This window comes from Lactuca sativa, chromosome 9 (genome assembly GCF_002870075.4).
Source record: "Lactuca sativa cultivar Salinas chromosome 9, Lsat_Salinas_v11, whole genome shotgun sequence".
NCBI lineage: Eukaryota > Viridiplantae > Streptophyta > Magnoliopsida > Asterales > Asteraceae > Lactuca > Lactuca sativa.
The window spans coordinates 202,439,707-202,461,210 of record NC_056631.2 but is presented as its reverse complement, the minus strand read 5'-3'; the positions used below and the strand labels follow the sequence as shown (position 1 = coordinate 202,461,210).

General features: G+C 36.2%; 1 protein-coding gene across 1 annotated transcript; it reads right to left on the bottom strand.

The window, feature by feature from the left end:
- Positions 1–18,999: 18,999 nt before the first annotated feature.
- LOC111903166 (40S ribosomal protein S16) lies at positions 19,000–19,667 on the bottom strand. The gene has a single exon (XM_023898949.3). The coding sequence runs from the start codon at positions 19,589–19,591 to the stop codon at positions 19,151–19,153; it is 441 nt and encodes a 146-aa protein (XP_023754717.1). The 5' UTR covers positions 19,592–19,667; the 3' UTR covers positions 19,000–19,150.
- Between the last annotated feature and the right edge of the window lie 1,837 nt (positions 19,668–21,504).

Genomic DNA, 21,504 nt, shown 5'->3' with positions numbered 1-21,504 from the left:
GTTGATTGTCTGGAATCTTGGTGTCGAAAAGAAGTTGATGAACTTCTTTGGTAAGATTCAATATTTCTTGACCATGGGAGCTTACGGACAGAGTGTGCCTTAAGTTGTTGATTGTGGATTGAAGGACCGCAATTGTGGACTCATAAGCGTTGTGAGTTTCCTCAACAAGCTTCTTTGACTGGACTGCTTGATCCATAATTGTAGATTGGAGTTCAATTTTGATTGCGGATACTTCTTGGATCAGGCATTCAGCCGTCACCAGGAACTCTTTGTGATCAACAGTTCTGTTGTTATCTAGGGCTCGAATGCCTATTTCCACCTTTAAGGAAGTCCTTTCAGTATCCATTCTCCCTAGTTTCGAGACGTTCAACCCGCTCTACTAGGGATTGCGGCCCAACAACTTCAGTCTGTTGCGGTGGAGAGGTTGTGACTACGGCTAGAATCTTATCCACTTTATCTTGAGGCTGAGAAATTCTTTGCGAGTTACGACCATCTTCTTCTTCTTTTTCTTCTCCTTTGGCTTAGAGGTGGAGTGTTGAGAGCTACTGGAATCTTCTTCTTCATCAAAGATCATCATGAAGTTATCTGAGTGAGGAGGCTGGTCTATTTCGTCAACATCAAGATCATCCAAACCAAACATTGGTCCAGAACTGATCTCAATTGTGGTTCCGTCTTCATTTGAGCCTTGTGTTTCAGCATTGGGGTGGTTCAAATGAACCAATACCATGAATATTTTGATCGTTTTGCACCGTGGCTTCCATGCAAGACATCCAATCTTGAATTTGCAGAAGATCATGAACAATTCCGGCATTGCTGAAAGCTTCTACCCAGTATTTTGCTATGGTTAGCAATTCCTGTTCCTTTTGTTGTTGCTGCTTTGTTTGTTGATCTTTGTGGGCCCGGAACGCTCTGCGGAATGCTTCGTACTTCCTGACTTCAGACTCCGTGTTTGTTTGATACCGGGTCCAGGAGTCATCTGAAAAATAACCATCAAATCCATGAGTTCGCACTGGGGTATCCCCCGGGTTCTTGGATCCTGGCACAATTGTGCTCACCATGCCTAAGCCACTTGTGTGTAATAGTGGTGGAGTAGGATTTCCTGAACTTCCTTGGTCTCCTTGAACCATATTCAAGTGCGGCCTTGGTTCAGTTCTGGCATGGGCGAAAGAGGTGCCCTGCAGTTGGTTATCTGTTTGAAGTGTTTGGGTGACAGAAAGAAGGATGAGCGCAACTCCTCTGGCTCAAAATAATGAAGGTGACTTGCCTTGGAGACCTTAGGGCGATCTGTACCAATGGGATCCTCTTGGGATCCAACTAAAGTGGTGTCCCCATGTTCAATTGAAATAGATGCACTTGATGCATCTAAGTAGCTAGAGATGGTAGATGCGAATAAACCTACGGCGACTCCAAGGACTACCATAGTTTTTTTTGACAAACTTCGGTATTTTTTCGGTCATGAATTTGGCTTTGGCTAGGGTTAATCTTGAGCTTCTTTCGTCTTAAGAGATTATTAGATTCATCACTTGTGGATTCATCCACATTTACTGGTTCGTCATGATTTTGGGATTCAGAGGAAGGGGATTCAGTTGAAGATTCTACAATCATGTGTTGGCATGTATTGGAAGCATTTGCACCTTTCTTGACTATGTTACGGGGGCGCTTCTTAGAAGAGACAAGTTGCTTGACACGCTTGGATTTTGGTTGAGAGAGTCGTTCAGTAAGAGGGACTGAGGTTGAAGTGGGAACTGCGGTTGCAGTAGGGTCTGTGGTACTTGAGGGACCATGGGGTTTTGAAGAAATAACAATTGCTTGACTAGGATGAGGTGGGGAAGAATGGTATGGGTCAATACCATTCGTAGCCTCTATGTGATCAGTGACCTTTTGGTTTTCAAGTCTAATAGTTATCAAGATATGTACATGAAACCTTCTTAGTGGTCCAAAAAATTGATTGATCTTTTGAAAGAGTGTACCTTTTTAAGTCACGTGTGGCGAAGAGATCGGTATCTACACCCTTGTCAAGCTTTGCATCTTTGTGAAGGTCTAAGATGCAGAGAGACCAAAAAAGTGCAAAGGTGAGTTTAGTAGGGTCTTCTCTAGGGTTCTCCTTGGGAACATACTGTAGAAAATCATCCCAGAGAATTTTTCCATAGTTGACTGCATTTAAGTCCCATGTTATCAGTGCCTCCGATTCTGCCAGAGAGACTTCGGATCATAAAGTGAAAAACATATTGCCACACTGCAAGGAGTTGATTTTGCTTGAACTCCCCAGTACCCTTCAATTTCTTTTGATACCCCATCTGGTACAGGGTTGAGATGATGTCATTAGTGTTGGGAGAGTAGAGTTTTATTGAGGGAAGAACACGAAGATTAATTGCTTCCAAGAACTTGGCTTTATTCAGAATAACTAAAGAATCATTTATCAAATTCAGATGAACTTGTTGAGGGTTTGAATTTAGGCGAAAAGCAGAGAAAGTGCATTTGAATAGGGTGGATAGTGGAACAACATCAGTGAAGGAGTTGAAGGATCCATACAGTGGGTGAGATGACAGGAACCTGATCATCAAACGAATTGGCTCGTTGTAGGATGGATGATCTTCAAACACCGCTCGGAAATTGCTCGATGCTATCGATGGAGAATGATTCTTGTTTGTTGAATCGGAACCAGTTGGTCTAACAGACCCAGAAGCCTTTGATTGCTTCTTTAAGATACCATATTTCACCATTTTTGAAAGGATTGAGGAGCTTGCAGAAAAACATAGTGCAAGAAGGTAAGGAAGAGAGATTGTCTTTGAGGGTTCAGAAAACATAAAGCTTTCTTGGGTGGGAAAAAGGGTTTATAAGGAACCAAATTTCAAAAGTTTATTTGATTTACCCTATATTCAGTTGTTAATGATAAAAACCCTTGGGTTTTAACCATTATCAACCACATATAATTAAATCCAAAAGAAGATATCTTTTAAAGAAAAAGTGACATTTAATGAATGTCAGGTCCATCAGTGCACGTTTGAAGAATGTGTGGTGAGGGTGTAAAATCCATTGAATTAAAAGAGGAAGTTGAAACGGAATAGACAGTTGGGGGCTATGAGAAGTGACAGGTTAAGGAAAAAGGGATTTCTTAAAAGATTTCCCTTTTTGAAAAGAGATTTCTTTGTCATTTAACCTAAATAGGTCTGACACAAAAAATATGCCTTTTAAAGGGGACTGAAACGTTGTATGCTACAAAAGAATGTTTTTTTGTTTTTATTTAATGAAGAATTTTTATTATATGAATACCACTAAATAGCACACAATATTTTCAGTGAATTTATGAAGTGGTTGATGATTCATTAAATGTGATTGCAGATGGTTTAATGACTCGGTGGAAGGCAGTGTTACTGCAGTAACAAGATCTGAAAAGAGCACTTGATAAAAGATCAGAAACAACAAACAATAAAGACTCAAGGAGTATAAGTATGATATATGGTTGCGGTATACAGAGTATACTGAAACCATTTATGATAGATATATTACTCTAGGACCGTAATGGTGACCAAAAGTGATCTGCGTTACCTATCAATTCAAGAAGAATTACGGGTCCAGATTCATCATCCCTAACATTTGCAGAAAAGTGTTGAGTTTTGTTGCATCAAGTTCCTTTGTAAACACATCAGCAATCTCTTCATGAGTATTGACAAAAATCAGTTCCATGTTACCATTGAGAATGTGGTCTTTGATGAAGTGATACCGGAGTTCGACGTGTTTCGTATTTGAGTGGTGAATAGGATTATGAGAAATCGCTATGGCACTCTCTGAATCACAATAAATCGGTATCCGCAAAATTTTGTATCCGAAGTCCATCAGTTGGGTTTTCATCCATAAGACTTCAGCACAACAGCTGGTTGCGGCCACATACTCAGCTTCTACGGTAGACAAAGAAACACAAATTTGTTTTCTTGAGGACCAACTGACCAGTCTTCCTCCAAGAAATTGACAACCACCGGATGTACTCTATCTATCCAATCTACATCCGGCATGATCCGTATTTGTGAAAGCTTGAAGGCTGAAATCATTTCCTATAGGGTACCAGAGTCATAGAGCGTTGCTTCCTTTCAAGTATCTAAGGATTTGCTTGACTGCGGTCAAGTGTGATACTTTGGGATCGGCTTGGTACCTAGCACATAAGCCTGTTGCGAAGACAATATCTCGTCTGCTTGCGGTGAGGTACATCAAAGAACCAATCATTCCTCTATAGGTTTTGTGATCCACTGATTCTCTGGAAGGATCAGCAGAAATCTTATATTCGAAGGCCATAGGAACCTTGGCTAAGGAACAGTTGTTCATTGCGTATTTCTTCAATAGTTTAGAGGTATACTTTTCCTAATGAATGAATATCCCTTGAGGGACTTGTTTCACTTGGAGTCCTAGAAAGAAATTGATCTCTCTATTCATGCTCATTTGGAACATGTTATTTATGAGCTTTGCAAATTCATCCACCATAACCTGATCTATTGACCCAAATATGATATCATCCACATAGATTTGTACAAGCATAAAGTGATTACCGTTTGCCTTTCTAAATAATGTGGGGTCAATCACACCTCTTTTGTATCCTGACGTGACAAGAAAACTCGGAGAGTCTCGTACCATACCCTCAGTGCTTGTTTAAGACCATAGACTTCTCTATCAAGCTTGTAACAATAATCTAGGAAATCTTGACTTTCGAAGCCTAGAGGTTGTTGTAAGTAAACCTCTTCTTTCATTTCACCATTCAGGAAGACACTTTTTACATCCATTTGATGCACTTTGATATTTTTGTGTGCCGCATACGCTAAGAAAATGTGTATGGCTTCCATCCTGGCTACAGGGGCATAAGTTTCATCATAGTCAACACCTTCCCGTTGACTAAACCTCTTAGCAACTAATCTTGCTTTGTTTCCCACAACCACACCGGATTCATCAAGTTTGTTTTTGTACACCCATCTTGTTCCAACAACAGTGTGACCTTTTGGCTTCGGTACTAGTTGCCACACTTTGTTTCTTTCAAACTCGGCTAGTTCGTCTTGCATGGCAGTGATCCAGTCGGGCTCTAGAAGAGCTTCCTTGATGGATTGAGGCTCAAATGTGGACATGAAGGTCGCGTAGTGACAGTGATCTGTTAGATCATTAGAAGATCGAGTTTGTACCCTTGTGGATGGGTTACCAATGATTTGACCCGGTGGGTGGTTCTTCATCCAGACATGCAGACAAGGTTGTAGATGATCAGCGGCTGTGGTGGAGGGAATGTCTTCGATATCATGAAACTCTTCAGTTTAGGAAGGCAGTTCCCCCTTGACTTGTGAACAACCCGCATAAGTGTCTTGGACTAAAGGAGTATGATCAGCATTTGAGTGAGGTTCCCCCTGGATTGTGGATGGGAGTTCCCCTTGAACCTGAGATGGTTCCCCTAGATTGATGTGTGAGTGATAATTCTTGAATCAGTTCTTGTGTCGATGTTCTCTATTTTTTCATCTTCAGAGTCTGAGGAGACAGTTGATGGGATTTGGACTCTGCGGGTAGAAACCGGAGCTGCTTCTTCGAGTACTGGAACCTCGATGGCTGTCACTTGAACCGGAGTTGAACTTTCACCCCTCAACCGGCGAGGTGGAAGTGTTGAGTAACAAATCTTCGGATAGAGTTGGGCCAAAGACTTCGACATGTTGCTGTTGAGCTACCGGAGACACAAGAATTTCATAGAGATGAGCAGACTCTACGGGGTCGAAAATATCATCATAGTTAACCTCAACTATGTTAAGAGGACTCGAGGAGACTGGGATATCACTGTCCAGGATTAACTTAGTTTCAGTTGAAGGAGCAGTGTTGCGGACATGATAGTCATCAAATTTAACGTCGAAGCATTCTACTATCAGTCTTGTGCGTCTGATGAGAACCCGATAGGCTACTTTATTGGTGGAGTAGCCAAGAAAAATTCCTTCATCGGATTTGGGTGTAAATTTGTTAAGGTGATCTTTGTTGTTGATCACAAAACATCTGCATCCAAAGATGTGAAAGAATCTGACATTTAGTTTACGGTTGTTCAGGACCTCATAAGGAGTTTTGTTTAGACGCTTGCAAACATTGCTTTTGTTCTGAACAAAGCACGCAGTTGCCACTGCTTCGGCCTAGAAGTATAGAGGAAGTTTGCAAAATTCAACATGGATTTGGCTGCTTCGACCAGAGTGCAGTTTCTTCGCTTTAATACTCCATTTTGTTGTGGTGTGTAAGGAGCTGAGAAGTTGTGACTAATGCCTTTGGAGACCAAGAAATTATTCAGGAGATGATTCATAAACTTGGTTCCATTGTTACTTTGGAATCTCCGTACTGGTAATTTGATTTGGAGTTCATTTTCTTTGATGAAGTTGATTAGAACCCGCGGTGTTTCGGATTTGAGCCTCAGGAAGAAGACCCAAGTGAAACGAGTGAAGTCATCGACTATAACCAGTATATACTTCTTGTGATGGAGACTGGCTATGGTAGATGGACCATATAGATCAATGTGCAAGAGCTCTAAGGGTTTAGAAATTGATGAATCAATCACCAGTGGATGACTTCCCTTCGATTTTTTTACCACACTCACAAGCTGGGCAGAGTGTATCGTTGTTGTACTTTAGACTGGGGAGACCTCGGACAAGTTCTCCCGTGACAAGGTTGTTGATATACTGAAATTTCAGATGAGCTAGCTTGCGGTTCCACAACCAGCTAACTTCGGATACTGCTTTGGACAGAAAACACAACTGCAGTTTCCCAATGATCAATGATACATCCAAAGGATACATTGTCCCTTCGAACATGGATTTGATCAAACATGTGCTTCTATCACTTGTCATAATGTAGAAGTACTCATTATCAAACTCAACCCAATAGCCTGCTTTGCATAGTTGGCCTACACTAATGAGATTATGCTTGAGACCTTCTACGTAAGCAACCTTTTGTATTGTGAAATTCCCCATTGTTAACACACCGTAACCTCTGATTATTCCATTCGCATTGTTTCCGAATGTGACATTTCCACCGTTACATATAGGTCTGAAGTCCCCAAGGTATTCTAACCTTCCGGTCCTGTGCAAGGAGCAGGAACTATCAATCAACCACTCCTCTACTTGTTCCTCTTTGCACATTGCCTGTAAAATTACACGGTAAGTTTGGGCACCCAAACATGTTTGGAGCCCGGTGTTACACGTGAATTCTTCTTTTCAGATACATGAGTAGGGATTGTAGAAACAGGTTTTGTGTCAATCTTGAGACCTAGATCTGGGTGTTTGTGAATTTTTGGAGTGTGACAAGGTTTTGGAGGATTACGAGGTTTCGGAAAGTTACGAGGTTGGACTTGAAAAGACCCTTTTTTGATGATAAAATCGAAAAGAAATATTTTTTTCATTCATCCAGACACTGTACTCGGTCAACGGTCTGGAGGGTGTAGTGTGAGTCTTATGACCAGTCCAAGAGTGAGTTCTGATAGTTCTGACTGTGTTGCCTTTGGGTTTTGAAAAAATATGAGCACGTGAAGGCTTCCTAGGTTGTGCATTTTTGAAAACTTGATGTGACTTAAAAGGTATAGGAGTTGATAAGATCCCTTTCCACTTTGGGTCGTCCAAGGAATAGATTTGAAAACTATACCTTTGAAAAGACTTAACTTTCTTTTGAGATTTGTCAGAAGAGTTGGGAAAAAAATTTGTATTGTACATCCCTTTTTGTCTAAAACCTTGACTGTAGTGTTTTTCGAAAACTGATTTGAGACATGTTTTTCAGGACTCTTTTGGTTTGAAACTTTGGCTTGTTTTTCCTTTTTGAAAACATTTTCCCGCTTTTTACCATGAGATCTAAGTTTCTCTTTGAAAGCTAGTTTTGCATGAGTTTTTGGAGAACCGCAGTTAGTAGTGTTCAACTGCGGTTTCTTTGAAAGCATTGATTGTGTTTGAAATGGTGGAATCGAGTCTTCTGAAATAGAAGACTTTGGACTTTGTGAACTTTAACCATATTCAAAATTTTATGTGGGTAACTCATGAAGAATGGGTTGAATTTTCATTGTGCTCTTGAATTCGGTCTGTGGTAAACAAGACTGAACTACCTCAGAGTAATTCAAGGATGATTCCTTAGTGGGACACTTTATGGAAGGTAGTTGAGTAGATTATGGTCCTAGATTATAATGAGTAGGACTGTGATCTGAGCTTATGGTTCCATCTGGTCCTTCCATAAGAATTTCTTCATCAACAACTGAGGAAGCCTAAGTGTTGGGATAAATTGTGCCAATGATGGGTACTTGATCACATGGATGATCCGAGGTTTCAGGAAGAATTTCTTCGATGACACAATTATTGCTCAGGTTATGAAGTCTACCGAAGTGGGCTCTAATGTCTTCGGGGAATGTTTTGTCATTGACTGGGAAATGAAACACTCAATCAGGAGTGACATAGGGACGATCTTTGTTAAATCAGGGTGATGAATCCTTTATGGTGGAATACCCATTGTACCAACCCCAATTGCATGTATTATCTACAATCCCATTATTCACAAGATTTTCAATGGTTTCACTTTCATTAAACTATTTTTCGATTAACAGATTCAAACGTACGTTTTCCTTCTGGGCTAGATCCCTTTGATTTTATGCTATTCCTAATTGAGTTTCACATAACATTCTGGCATCCTTTTCTAACACTAAGTCTCTTTCTAACGTAGCAACTTTGAGTCTCTTTTCTTCTAGTCGTCCTCTTACATGAAACATTTCTTGGGACGCTATGTTCTTCTCGTCTAAGGCATTGATATAGTTTGTTCAACGATGATCATAGTTCTATCTTTTGCCATGTAGCCGTAGTTTTTCTCCAGTTTGGTTAACCCATCCTCATTAGCAGTTGCCATCATGCAAAATTTTCCTTTTCCCTTGATGTTGAAATCTTCATCTTCATCTCCTAAAGACCAAACTTGACGATCCCTCTTAACTTGGGCCACGTAAGCCCTTGCCTTCTCCTTTTCTTCCATCTCTTGAGCCATTCTAAGATAGAATGCTCTGTCCTTCACCACATTGGCTTTATAATCTTTTGCAAACTGATTTTCTTTTTTTGCATTTGTGAAAAATGATAACATCATTTTTTTTCTTCGGTTGAGGTATCAAAATCAGATGGCTTGGTAGGTTGCGATGTCTCCTTGGATTGATGAGTGTTCTGAGATTGTGAAGACTGGTGAGTGGGGTGAGAATTTTTGGGATATCGAGAATGATTGGTCTGTGGATTGAAGTTACAGTTAAAGGGAGGTTTAGTGAACTACTAATTTTTGCGAAAAGATGAGGGTGATAGCATGTTGAACTGTTGGCTAACTAAGGCAATAGCATTTTGAAATTCTTCTTCATCGTCATGTTCTGAATCAGCTTCGTATGACTGCAGTGGATTGTTATATGAGGAAGAGTAAGTTTGGATGTTTTTGTTTTGAGAGGTTTGAACTATGAGAGCGAGTGGACCTCCAAAGTCCGCACATTCTTTTAGCACAGTTGATTCTTGTGCCTGAAGCTCGCCATATGACTTGAAAAGGGATAAGGAGTGAATCTTTCTATCACCTTGGACTATCATTTTTGCCGTAGTCCAGTGTTTACCCAAACCATTAAGAAACTGAAGGTTTGTTTTATGATTACTTCGGATGGTGCTAGCATTTGATAACTTTGTGACAATCATGTTGAATCTTTGGAAGGAGTCTTCAAGACTTTCTCCAGCATGAGCTTTAAAGTTGTTGAACTTGTTGAGTGTGGTAGTGAGCTTCTTATCTTGAGCTTGCTCGGAACCTTCATACAAGTTTTTGAGAACATCCCATATTTCTTTGGCTGACTTGTAATCGATGATAATGTCAAAGTTGTCAGGAGCAACTCCGCATGATATTTCATAGAAAGCAACTGCATCACTTTCCAATTTATCAAGATCATTTTTTGTGGGACGGTTCATTGCAACTTAACCTCCTCCTAGTCTAGCTTGAGCACCATCGGCTTGAACTGGAGTAAGAATGGGAACATAAGGTCCTTCTTCCACGGATCTCCACACATCTCTTCCAAGTCTTTTTAGATACCTCTCCATCCTTTGGGACTAGTGATGATACTCATTTGAAACAAGTATTGGGGCTCGATTAGAACCACCAACACTGTTGGAAACATTTAGTGATAATGCTTGTGCCATATTTCATTTGTTTTTTTTTTTTTTTGCTTTCAAATTTTGAGAAAAATGAGCTTTATTGGTATAGAAGGCTTTTGAAAATTAGAGTTTGTTCAAAAAGCAACCACTTTGGATCTGATACCAATTGTTGAGAGAAAAACTTTTGAGAAACACACTTGAAAAAACTTATAATAGGTTATAGATTGCGGAATAAAGTTAATCTCAAAGGATCACAAATCTCAACAATAATAAGAAGTTTGAGTTGTTAGATAGTTAGTTGCGGAATATTTAATTGTAGAAAAGTAAGGAAATATAACTGACAACAAGTTATATATCAAGTAAACACTAAGTTGATTCTTAACAAGGATTGCATTCAAACCGAGTTAGTTTACGGTGATCAGCTTAAAGTGAATGAAGTCACAAGGACCTTCTCCGAAGGAGATATGAGAGTTTGATCTTAATGTATTTGATAGTAAGTTCAGTAAGATCTTTTAGAGAATGAGAAAGGTAAGGATTCAGAGAGATTCAGATATTAAGAGAGATCAGAGGTAATTTCATTCAGTAGTAGAGATCTCTATTTATAGAGTCTCGAGAAATTACATGGAGAATAAACAAAGACTAAATTTCTGATAAAGTGTCCATGCAAGGTACACTGGATAATACAATGTAAATAGATAATTTAAGAAACAAAATAACTAGTCTTTATTATGGATGTGGTCGTTGCGGATGACTTCTTCGCTTGAAGTTGCGGTAGCAAAAGATCCGTTGCGGTAGAGAAGTAGACTTTGGATTGAGAGGTTTAAGAAGGTCACTTTCTTGATTCAACAATATGATTTTAGTTTGAATATTTGTTTGCTCTTTAGTTACTTTTAACATGTATCTTACCACACTTGTCCCTGACTACATTGGTCAAACAAGTAATTTTTTTTACAATTCCTCACACTTATGTTAAGTGGTGATAAGTAACAAAATTGAACCTACCAATGAAGCAATTGTTAAAGAAGCCCTTCGATACTCCTTTATGAGTATTCGATTGTAATTTACGGGAAACCACACAAGCTGTTTGACATCTCTCTTGAAGTAGAACGAAGCGATCTTTGCCATGGATCTTACTGTTTTTATGTCAATTTTAATTTGACATCATAGAACCAAATTTTTTTATGATTGTTCTCATCTCATTCTTTGGCACACTTTTGCACTGAAATCCCCGAGGATCTGAGTAATACCAACTCAGGCTGAAGATTTCGCAAAGTTTAGCATATGACTTTGCTTCTAAACCCAAAAGTGAAAGAGCCTAGCCTCTATGCCGAAGGTTCATTGACGGTTTTTATCCTCTTGGGGAAAGCGAAACGATTGATTGATGTGAAGGTTTGGTTGCTTCATGGTTTTCAAGGAAAAAGTGCTCATCAATTTTCAAATGTGGAGACTTTTATGACTACTGGCCCATTTTTCAAGGATACACATGGCATGATTTTAATGATAACCGCTTCAAGTTCTAAATTGGGGCCTAAATATAAACGGATTTTAGGGGTATCTCATTCAAACTTTACGCAATCAGTCTCAAGATTTTCCTCAAATTCTATTTCCTTATACTTACCTGTTCTCTCAAACCTTCAAACCCTAACAATGGCGGTCGATAATGTTAATGTTGATCCTTCTCAAACAAATAATAATGCTACATCTCAACCTTTATTGAAGATTCAGAGTACCAATTATCGAGTTCAACCCAATATCTCCAAGTACCCAGAAGAGTTAATGATGCTAATCGTAGCTCTTAATCACTATGTACTCTTAACGAGGATGACTTCTTCATTCTCCGTTCCAATGACCTGGTTATCTTTGGTCGGTTCCACTGTTGTGTTCAACAACACTTCCAAGATTGTAACCTTTCAACTCACGAATGAGAAGAAGTACATGCTCTCCAAGAAACAATTTGCCCAAATCTTGAAGAATCCAAATGTTGGACCTTTTTATGAAGTTACAACTGAACAGGTGGTTCACATGTTTAATGAGATGGGTCATCAACGTCCACTCACCAAGATCAGTCAGTTTAAAAAGTCTTATTTACCATGTGTGTGGAACTTTATTTTTGGGATATTTCTTCGATGCTTGACAGGTTGAAGTGTTGGTCTTGATAAAGCTAAACTTGACGTTTATGCTATGGTTGTTGGTCTCTATTATGATCTCATGGTTGACTACGCTACTCAATTATGGGCAGAATTTGGTGCTAGTATCTCACACACCAATGCTGCTAATGGTGTGTCATGTGCTAAATATTGGAGTCTGATTCTTCAACATGTGTATGAAAAGGAAGGAATTCTTGTTCCTGCTGATGCTCCAAAAGCTGAATTTTCACTTTATCAACATCCAAAAATTGTTGAAGATGATTCAGAGATATTTCCAAATGTTGTGTGAATTACGGATGCTATGCTTCGCAAAGTAGATTCGACGAACCCATTTCTTGTTACTTATCTTCAAACAGTCAACCCAACTATTGAAATTGGGGCGTTGTTACCAATGGGAATTGAAGGAACTTCAAAACGTGGCAAAAGTTCCAAGAAATCCAAAATGGATGAAAAACCTAAGTCTGGTCCGGCAACTGTCGAGAAGGAAGTAACGGAGCCTATTCAAGAACCAGTTGTTCAGGATGTTCAACAGGAAGTGGTGCCATCAAAAATAGGTGTACTTAAACGAACGAAGAAGTCGACACATAGAACTCGTCATTCACCTGAAAAGAGGCTTATTGTCAAAGATGTTCCTGAGAAGTCTTTATCATCACCTAAGGTGGGTGTTGTTTCGAAAACAAAGCGGATTCGCAAACCCCAACTCGGTCGCAAGGGTATTGTTATTCATGAAATCCCAGCTCCAATTTCTCCAGCTTTAAAGAAACGAAGGGCTCATGCTATGTCAAAGAAGATAAAAAAGAAGTAGAAGATAGTACAAGATCCTCTTGATAAGGTTGTGGTCGAGACAGAATTTGAATATGACAGTGATCAATCTCCGCACCTTCGCAATGATAATATCGGCTTCCATTCACCTCAAAGGGACTCTCCAGTCAAGTCATCTTACGAGACGAATGGAAGTCCTGGTGGTCCTGTGAAAGCATCTAATGTGGACACAACAATTTGGGTGATTCATCAAATCCATCCATCCCTGAGTAGACAACGGTTATACCACCCGAAGTCTTGATTGTTGAATCCGTTACAGAGGAGATTTGAATTTCAGGCATCCCTGTGAACATATCTAATATGGACACATGTCAACATGGGTGATGGGATGTCGACTCACGAAGCCCAAGGTAATTCGAATGTTTCCACATCATTTGTCCTGTTTCCATTATTCTTCATCTACAATCGAAACAACAATTGTTGTTACTTCTACTTCCTTACCTCCATATATTACAACAACACCCACTTCATTACTAGCTTCCACTACTTCACCTACTTTCCATAACATTCTCAATCAACCTATCACTTCTCTTTTTTCGCTTTAATCAACCGAAGGTCCAAAGTCCACTCCTGAGGTTGATCAAGATGATGATGATGATTTTATGGTTTCATTTGGTGATATTTAGTTCGATCCCGAGGAAGAGGATATTCCTGATCACATGTTGATGTCAGGAAAAAAATTCAAAATCTTGAATCGTAAGCTTAACTCTTTACTACAACTTCAAGCTAACTCTGGGAATCGAAATGTTGTGTCTAGGATTGAAGTGGATGTCTTACTAAAATCTCATGAAAATCGATTGAGAATTGTGATGGACTAGATTGAATCAAACCATGAACAACATTTGAAGCATCATGCTAAGAATTTTCAATCAAAGGTCAAGGATCTGAGGGCAGTTGCAAAAGAACGCCATATTTTGTTTGTTGAAGAAGTTGAGGAAAATGGAACAGACGGTTAATCTCAAAATCGAGTCTCTCAAGTCAGAATTCTTAAAGGAGGTGGCTAAGCTTGAACAAAGTCATTCCTTCTTCATAAAAAGATGGATATTATTTCTGAAGTAGTTCGAAAACTTGTTGAAACTTTTATTGCTTTTTCGAAAAATGATTCACAAGTGATTACCAAGATGGAGGAATTCTTGACTAGTCTGAAGGAGTCCATTTTGAAGCTTGATTCCTCACCAACGTCTTCGGTTTCTCACGAGTCGTTATCTAAGATGTTTTCTTCGTTGGAGTCAAATTTCAAAGCTGAATCAGCTCCTCTTCTTAAACTAGTGAAGTTGATACTAACGGATGCCCCACCTGTTCAAATAGGGGTGCAAGGGGGGAAGGGGGTTGGCTCTGGTTCATCAAAAGAAACTTCTGACGGAAAGGTTGCTGGAAAGGTGATGAGTACTCAAATTCCAACTTCTCTTCTAACTTCAATGACAACTACCTAAACTACAATGAATTCGAAGCCATTGACCAAAGGAATAGTCATTAGTTCATCTGCTGGTGGTTTGAGTTCTAAGCCACCACTATCGAAGGAAGAATTGGAAAATAAAGGGAAGGGGATCAAGATTGATCCTTCTGAAGAAGATAAAAAGAAGGCTTTGGAAAAGGAAATGGAGAAACAAAGGCAAATCAATAGCATCCTCAGACAAAGACATGCTGATCCTACTGGTCTTGAAAAAGGAGATCCAACGAAAAAATATTGTTACGAAACAATTGAACAAATTCTTTCACTTGGTAACATGTATGACTTTCTGAAAGCACCAAAGAAGTGCTATGAGATCGAAGATTCAAATTTCAATCGATTGGACTTTCCTATCGATCATATGATGTTCGTCTCTGCTTACTATCAATTGATGGATAAATTTGAAGATAAAGAGGAGTACAAGAAGCTGAAAATGAGATTTAATGTTGTGCTTGGAAAGAAAGAAGAGGAGGCTTGATCCTTGGTAAAAGTGTGAAAGTGTTGAACATTTCCAAGGATACACTATTTGAAGAATTGTTGCGGAATTTTCGATTCTTTGTTGTTCGTGCTAATAATGTGGCATTCGGCTTCACAAGGGCTGATTTTCCTCTAATGAATCTAAATGATCTCATTAATGTTGCAAAGATTTTGAGCAATGTGGATGTATCGAAGCTTCAAATGACCAACAAAGAAGACTTCTTACTTGGGTTTGCACATATCAAGCTTTTTTGACAATTACTACGATTGTTTGGCCTTAACCGGTGTTGAGCTTGCTTTGGCAATGGGAAAACAAATAACAATACCACAATCATTGTTGAAGGGTCAAGGAAGCTTAAAAGATTTCGAAGATGGTGAAATATATGTCAAACCGTTAGGAGTAGTTTTTGTTGGGAAGAATAAAAACAACAAGAATACTAAGTTTTTGTTCAAGGGTTGAGGATGTTGAAAGATATACAAATTCGCAATATACGATTCCTTGTTCATATCAATAATTACAAAAGGAATAGTGATGGAGAAAAAGCTGAGGTTTGAAGAATAATCATTTGGTACATGGAGATTAGAAGAGTTCTTCATCAAGCAACGGAGATGCTAATGACTTAGGATTCAACATTGCTCACAAAGGGGGAGAATATAGAGGTTGAATTATGTTGTGAGGTGTCGAAGTCTCTTATGTCTGGTATTAGTGTCGAAGTCTACTTTGTAGTATTCGTTGTGTGTATTTCATAAGGGCACTTGTAAAAGTCGAAGCGTTCGTGTTTTAGCCCTTATGTACTTTTTGCTTACTTCTGTCATTCCTATAAATAGGGATAGGTATAAGAGTTAGAGTAACTTTTGGCACTTCGTGTTCTTACTCTAAAAACTCTCTTGTATCTTTCAAAAGTTGAATTGAGCCAAATAGATTATATTTACATCTTGTGTTATAGATTCATTTCATACTCTGATTTCATTTCGCTTTCTCGATTCATACAAACTACAAAGTTACATAAATTCAAGCATAATGGAGTGATAAGATTAAAGTTGGAGTTTAACCATAAGCTTAAAACATATAAAAGTATTAGGCCAGATTGTGGATTATGTTTATACTTCAATTCTTTTATCATATATTATTTGTAAATAAAGAATTATACATTGGAACATAAACTTCTTTCAAAAGGATGACATCTCGTATTTAGAACGGAGAGCATATCAATTCGAATTAGTATTAAGCAGATAGTTATTATGTCACTGATGCTTTATTTTCCAATTGATTGATTTATATTGTATGCTTTATATAATGTTTACTTATTCAATTTCAACTAGTAAAGAACCCATAGCTACGTCGCTTTTGGGGTGATATGAGAAAAATAAACAAACTTTAAAAGATATGTGCTGAAATTATAAATCGGCGCAAATAGGGGAGAAAGTCAACAACCCCTAAAATTAGATGTCAAAAGTGTACAACCAAAAGAAGGGACATTGGTGGAAAAAATTCAAAAATATTGTGACAATAATGTTAAAGTTCGGAAAATATGGTGGCAAAATTCAAAAGGATGTTTTTTGTGTTTTTTATGTCAAAATGTAAAAGTTTTGAGTATAAGGACGAAAAATGTCAAATTCATTAAAGATTTGTGGCAAAAGCACTAAAATGTAAAACTTTTGACTGCAATAACTAAAAGTGTTAAAGTCACTAAAGACTTGTGGCAAAAACCTAAAGACACAAAAGCTTAATCAAAACACAAAAATATAAAAGTTGACTTTAGTGATGAAAAGTGTCAAATTAACCAATGATTTGTGGCAAAACCTAAAATTCAAAAAAATACTATTGCTAAGGTCCTTGTGATATATATATATATATATATATATATATATATATATATATATATATATATATATATATATATATATATATATATATATATATATATATATATATATATATATATATATATATATATATATATGGTGAGGTTCAATAGATAATCATAATTAACCAAGAAACCAATCTTTTTTTTAACTTTTAAAACTTATTTTTTATCAAAAAAAAAAACTAAAAATACACAAATTCATAACTTTTTATCCTTTTTCCAATAATATAAATTTCGGTTTTTTTTACGTCAAATTCACAATGTGAATCTGGATTCACACGGTGAATCCGAAAAATATTTTTCACATTCACAATATTAATATATGAATTGAGATATTTTTAGATTTTTTTTTTCGATAAAAAATAAGCTCCAGAAATTGAAAAAAAAAAGATTCGGTTCCTTGAAGAACCCATAATTATGGTTATTTATTGAACTTTTCCATATATATATATATATATATATATATATATATATATATATATATATATATATATATATATATATATATATATATATATATATATATATATAATGAATTATTTTCAAGCTCAACCAATTCATTTTCAAAATAAAAAGTAGATGAATAACAATCTTGAGAAAATCTTTATTTATCTATCATTTTAGACAATCTCATTTATAACCTGAACTCTATTTACGATTCAAGATTTCTATATAATCAGCTATTCTTATTTCTATTGATTTAGGTATAGCCTGGTTTTTTTATTTATTTATTTTATCACCACTTGATTGAAAAACTCCACATACTTTCACATCTACGATTTACATATACATCACTTAAAACATATATCACTCTTAAAAGGAGAATTTGTTAATATTTTTGTTATTTTTAGTTATTTCGATTCAAAAAATAAATAAATAAAAACTAAATTGCATCATATATATAAGAAAGAGTATTCAATAAGGACGTATTTACCGAATCAAATATCATGGTTTAATAATCTAGCATTCTGATTAGTTAATTTGGTCTAATAATTGTCTGCCTCCATTATGTTGTTGCTAGCAAAAATCGTTATTTTTGGTTTCGGCTCTTCTAAATCATTTTGGCAGGAGATCCCAACCCTTTTTTTTCATCCTTCCAAAACAAAAAAGAGAGATATCAAAGTCATTTTGATGATTTAAGAATCAGCAATTATGTTCCTTCGAAACCAAAAAAGAGAGATATCAAAGTCATTTTGATGATTCAAGAATTAGCAATTATGTTCCAAAATGACATGGTGTGTAAAATGTGGAATGAAATAGGCATTTACTTAAATTGTTTAGTTAATGCCTAGGAACATTAATCTTTAGACCTTTAAACAAAGGATTTCATATCCTGAGTAATAAAAGCGATAAGAGGATTCATACATAAATTTATAATTGTTCTAATTTGATATTTTGAAACCTTCGTTTCTCAAAAATTGCAACAAATACAAATCTATGATGTCAGGGCCTTTGAAGATTTGCTTAATATTCTATCCCTATCAGTAGTTTTACTTCGATGTTTTTATTCATTACTTTGGAAATAAGAATTTGCTATCATCATTGAGAAATAGATGTGAATCGCTAACTTTGATGTTTTTTGGTTTCCACTTTTCACAAACATACATGTTGTAGTTCCTTCATATTTGAAAAGGAAGAAAAAAAATTATAGTCAAAGTTGAAATCTAACCTATTCAGTAGAAGTTGGACAATTTTTTAGCTTCAAATTCGATAACCTTTTTAAATATTCGAAATATCTAAATATCGTTTCGAAAACATCTCACTTTGTTTTTTGGGTTTATAAAGGAATAGCAATGTAGTTCCATTTTGTTTTTTAGGGTTACATAGAAATTTTTGTTTGCAATATACCGATTATTACCCTCCAAAAACTTGTATTAATCTTTCAGTTCATAGTTTAACATAAACAAGTGGAATAACACAAATGGCAAACATAATCAACCATCAATTTGAAAAAGGATGAAGTAACAATTTTAATAATTAAAAACACTGATTTACCACAGATCAATGCCAAAACTATATTTGCATCCTCTATCACACCAAAACACAAAAAACTAAAGACTTAATCCAAGAAACTCAATCATATATCTAGATAATGCCATAAAGATGATGCATAATTATAAAAGGGTGAGAGATTTCTTAAAGAAAAACCAACAGGTATCCATCCATACATGATCAATATATAGTCTAACACAAAAATTTAAAAGCAACTTAACATCAAAAGCATAAAACTTTAGAGAAGACAATGAGATTACTTTAATTTGTTTAACGGTATGATTTCTGGAACCTAGCACGAGCACCACGTCCACCAAACTTCTTTGGCTCGCATCTTCTTGGATCAGCAACGAGAAGGGTTCTATCGTACCTCACAAGAATATCCTTAATCTCCTTCTTCTGCTCTTCGTCAACAAATTTCTGGTAGTAAGCTACAAGGGCTTTAGAAATGCTCTGACGAATAGCGTAAATCTGAGAGGTGTGACCACCACCTTTGACGCGAATCCTCATGTCAACGCCGGCAAATTTGTGGCGACCGAGAAGGAGGATTGGTTCGAACGCCTTGTAACGGAGGATCTCCGGCTGAACCAGTTCGATCGGAACTCCATTGATCTTGATTAGGCCACGGCCAGCTTTGCAGTGGGTGACGGCTACCGCTGTCTTCTTTCTGCCGAAGCATTGGACGGAATTCGGTGGAGCTGTGGCAGCCATTTTTGCAGAGAAACGTAGTTTGCTCGGAACAGGAGAAAGATATTGGAGGCGATATTTGGGAATGAGTAAGGGTTGTATTTGCTGCAATTAGGGTTTTTAAAATGATTATTGGGCCTCTATAACTTCAAGGACCGGTTTATTTTTGGCCCATTTTGGCATTCCTCACACATAGAAAAAATTGCAAAATGGTCATCTCTTTGTTAAAACATAGAATCATGTGGTTTTGGTTCAAACAGGTTTAGTAGGTTTGGTGATGCATTGATGGTTTAATTTCGGATTTTTTGTGTGGTTTTTGTCCATGTCCCATATAAAACGATAAATATGTCCTTTATTATTTTTTTTTATAATTTCTTATTATTTTGATTAAAAAAAAATATATATCACATATACATATACTCTCTCTCTCCCTCTCTTTCTCTCTCTCTCTCAACGGTACCACCATTAATTTGCCATCTTCCTCTCTTAATGCTTGCATGGAAGAACACCATCAACCAACATTCCTTTGAATCTCTTTTTTTCTCTCTTTCACTTTCTCTCTCTCTCTCTATCTCTCTCTCTCTCTCTCTCTCTCTCTCTATATATATATATATATATATATATATATATATATATATATATATATATATATATATATATATAAGGCTAGGTTATAATGTGGATGTACAACTATTGTGTGGACGTGTGGATAATGATATTTTATGAAAATTATTAAGAGAATATGTTTTTTAATAATGTGACTACGTTGAATCTCACAGAATTATTGTTATTTTAATGGATTCTCATCAATTCTAATTCATTTTTGTTCTCATTCATCGTTTTTTATTTATTTTAATTCTTACAGAATACGACTCAATAAACATCATGATAACATTATAACAGAATGGGAATAATTAAAAAAAGTATATAATAACCTTATAGACGATTTAATTAGTGAAAATGCTTAATAATTAAAATAATTATATAACATTGAACGTATTCATATTATCAAACAACATATTTTCTTTGTAATTCTCACAGAATAGTATTATCCACACGTCCACACAATAGATGTCAATCCACATTTGAACATAGCTCTCTCTCTCTCTCTCTCTATATATATATATATATATATATATATATATATATATATATATATATATATATATATATATATATATATATATATATATATATATATAGGGAAAGGTTATTTGGAAAACAAAAAAACCCTAAAAATCATAAAAATGCATAAAAATATACTTAGAGGTCACAAAACTTTTTTTAAATTTTTTATGAAAAAATCGTTACTTTTATAACAAAATCGCTGAAAAAATAAATAAATAAATAATTTTTTTTATAAAAAAATTTGTTTTTTTTTCAAAAAAAATTTCAGCGAATCTATATAAAAGTAGCGATTTTTTCATAAAAAATTCAAAAAAAAAAGTTTTGTGTTCTCTAAGTATTTTTTATGCATTTTTATGATTTTTAGGGTTTTTTTTAGGATTTTTTGTTTTCCATAGAACCTAAACATATATATATATATATATATATATATATATATATATATATATATATATATATATATATATATATATATATATTATCTGTTATGTGGTGTGCTCGAAAAGCATTAGCCCTAGCAAGAATTGTGGTGCTGCCGGCTAAAACGAGAAACCCGCATCCTACCGTCCCCTGCTTCTTTATCACCGTCTGTGGATCTGCATCTCCAAAAAAAATCCAACGAACCTAAAAAGAGTGATGTTTGTATATCTACAAACCCAACTTTTATTGAAAAACCATGGAGCCTATGATTGCTTTGCTAAGATTTTCACAAACATAGTTTTGTTGATAAGGAATTCAGGCTTAGAAGGACAACAAGAACTCATCTTACTTTTGTTCATCAGCGGCGAATAACAAGAACCCACATACAAATA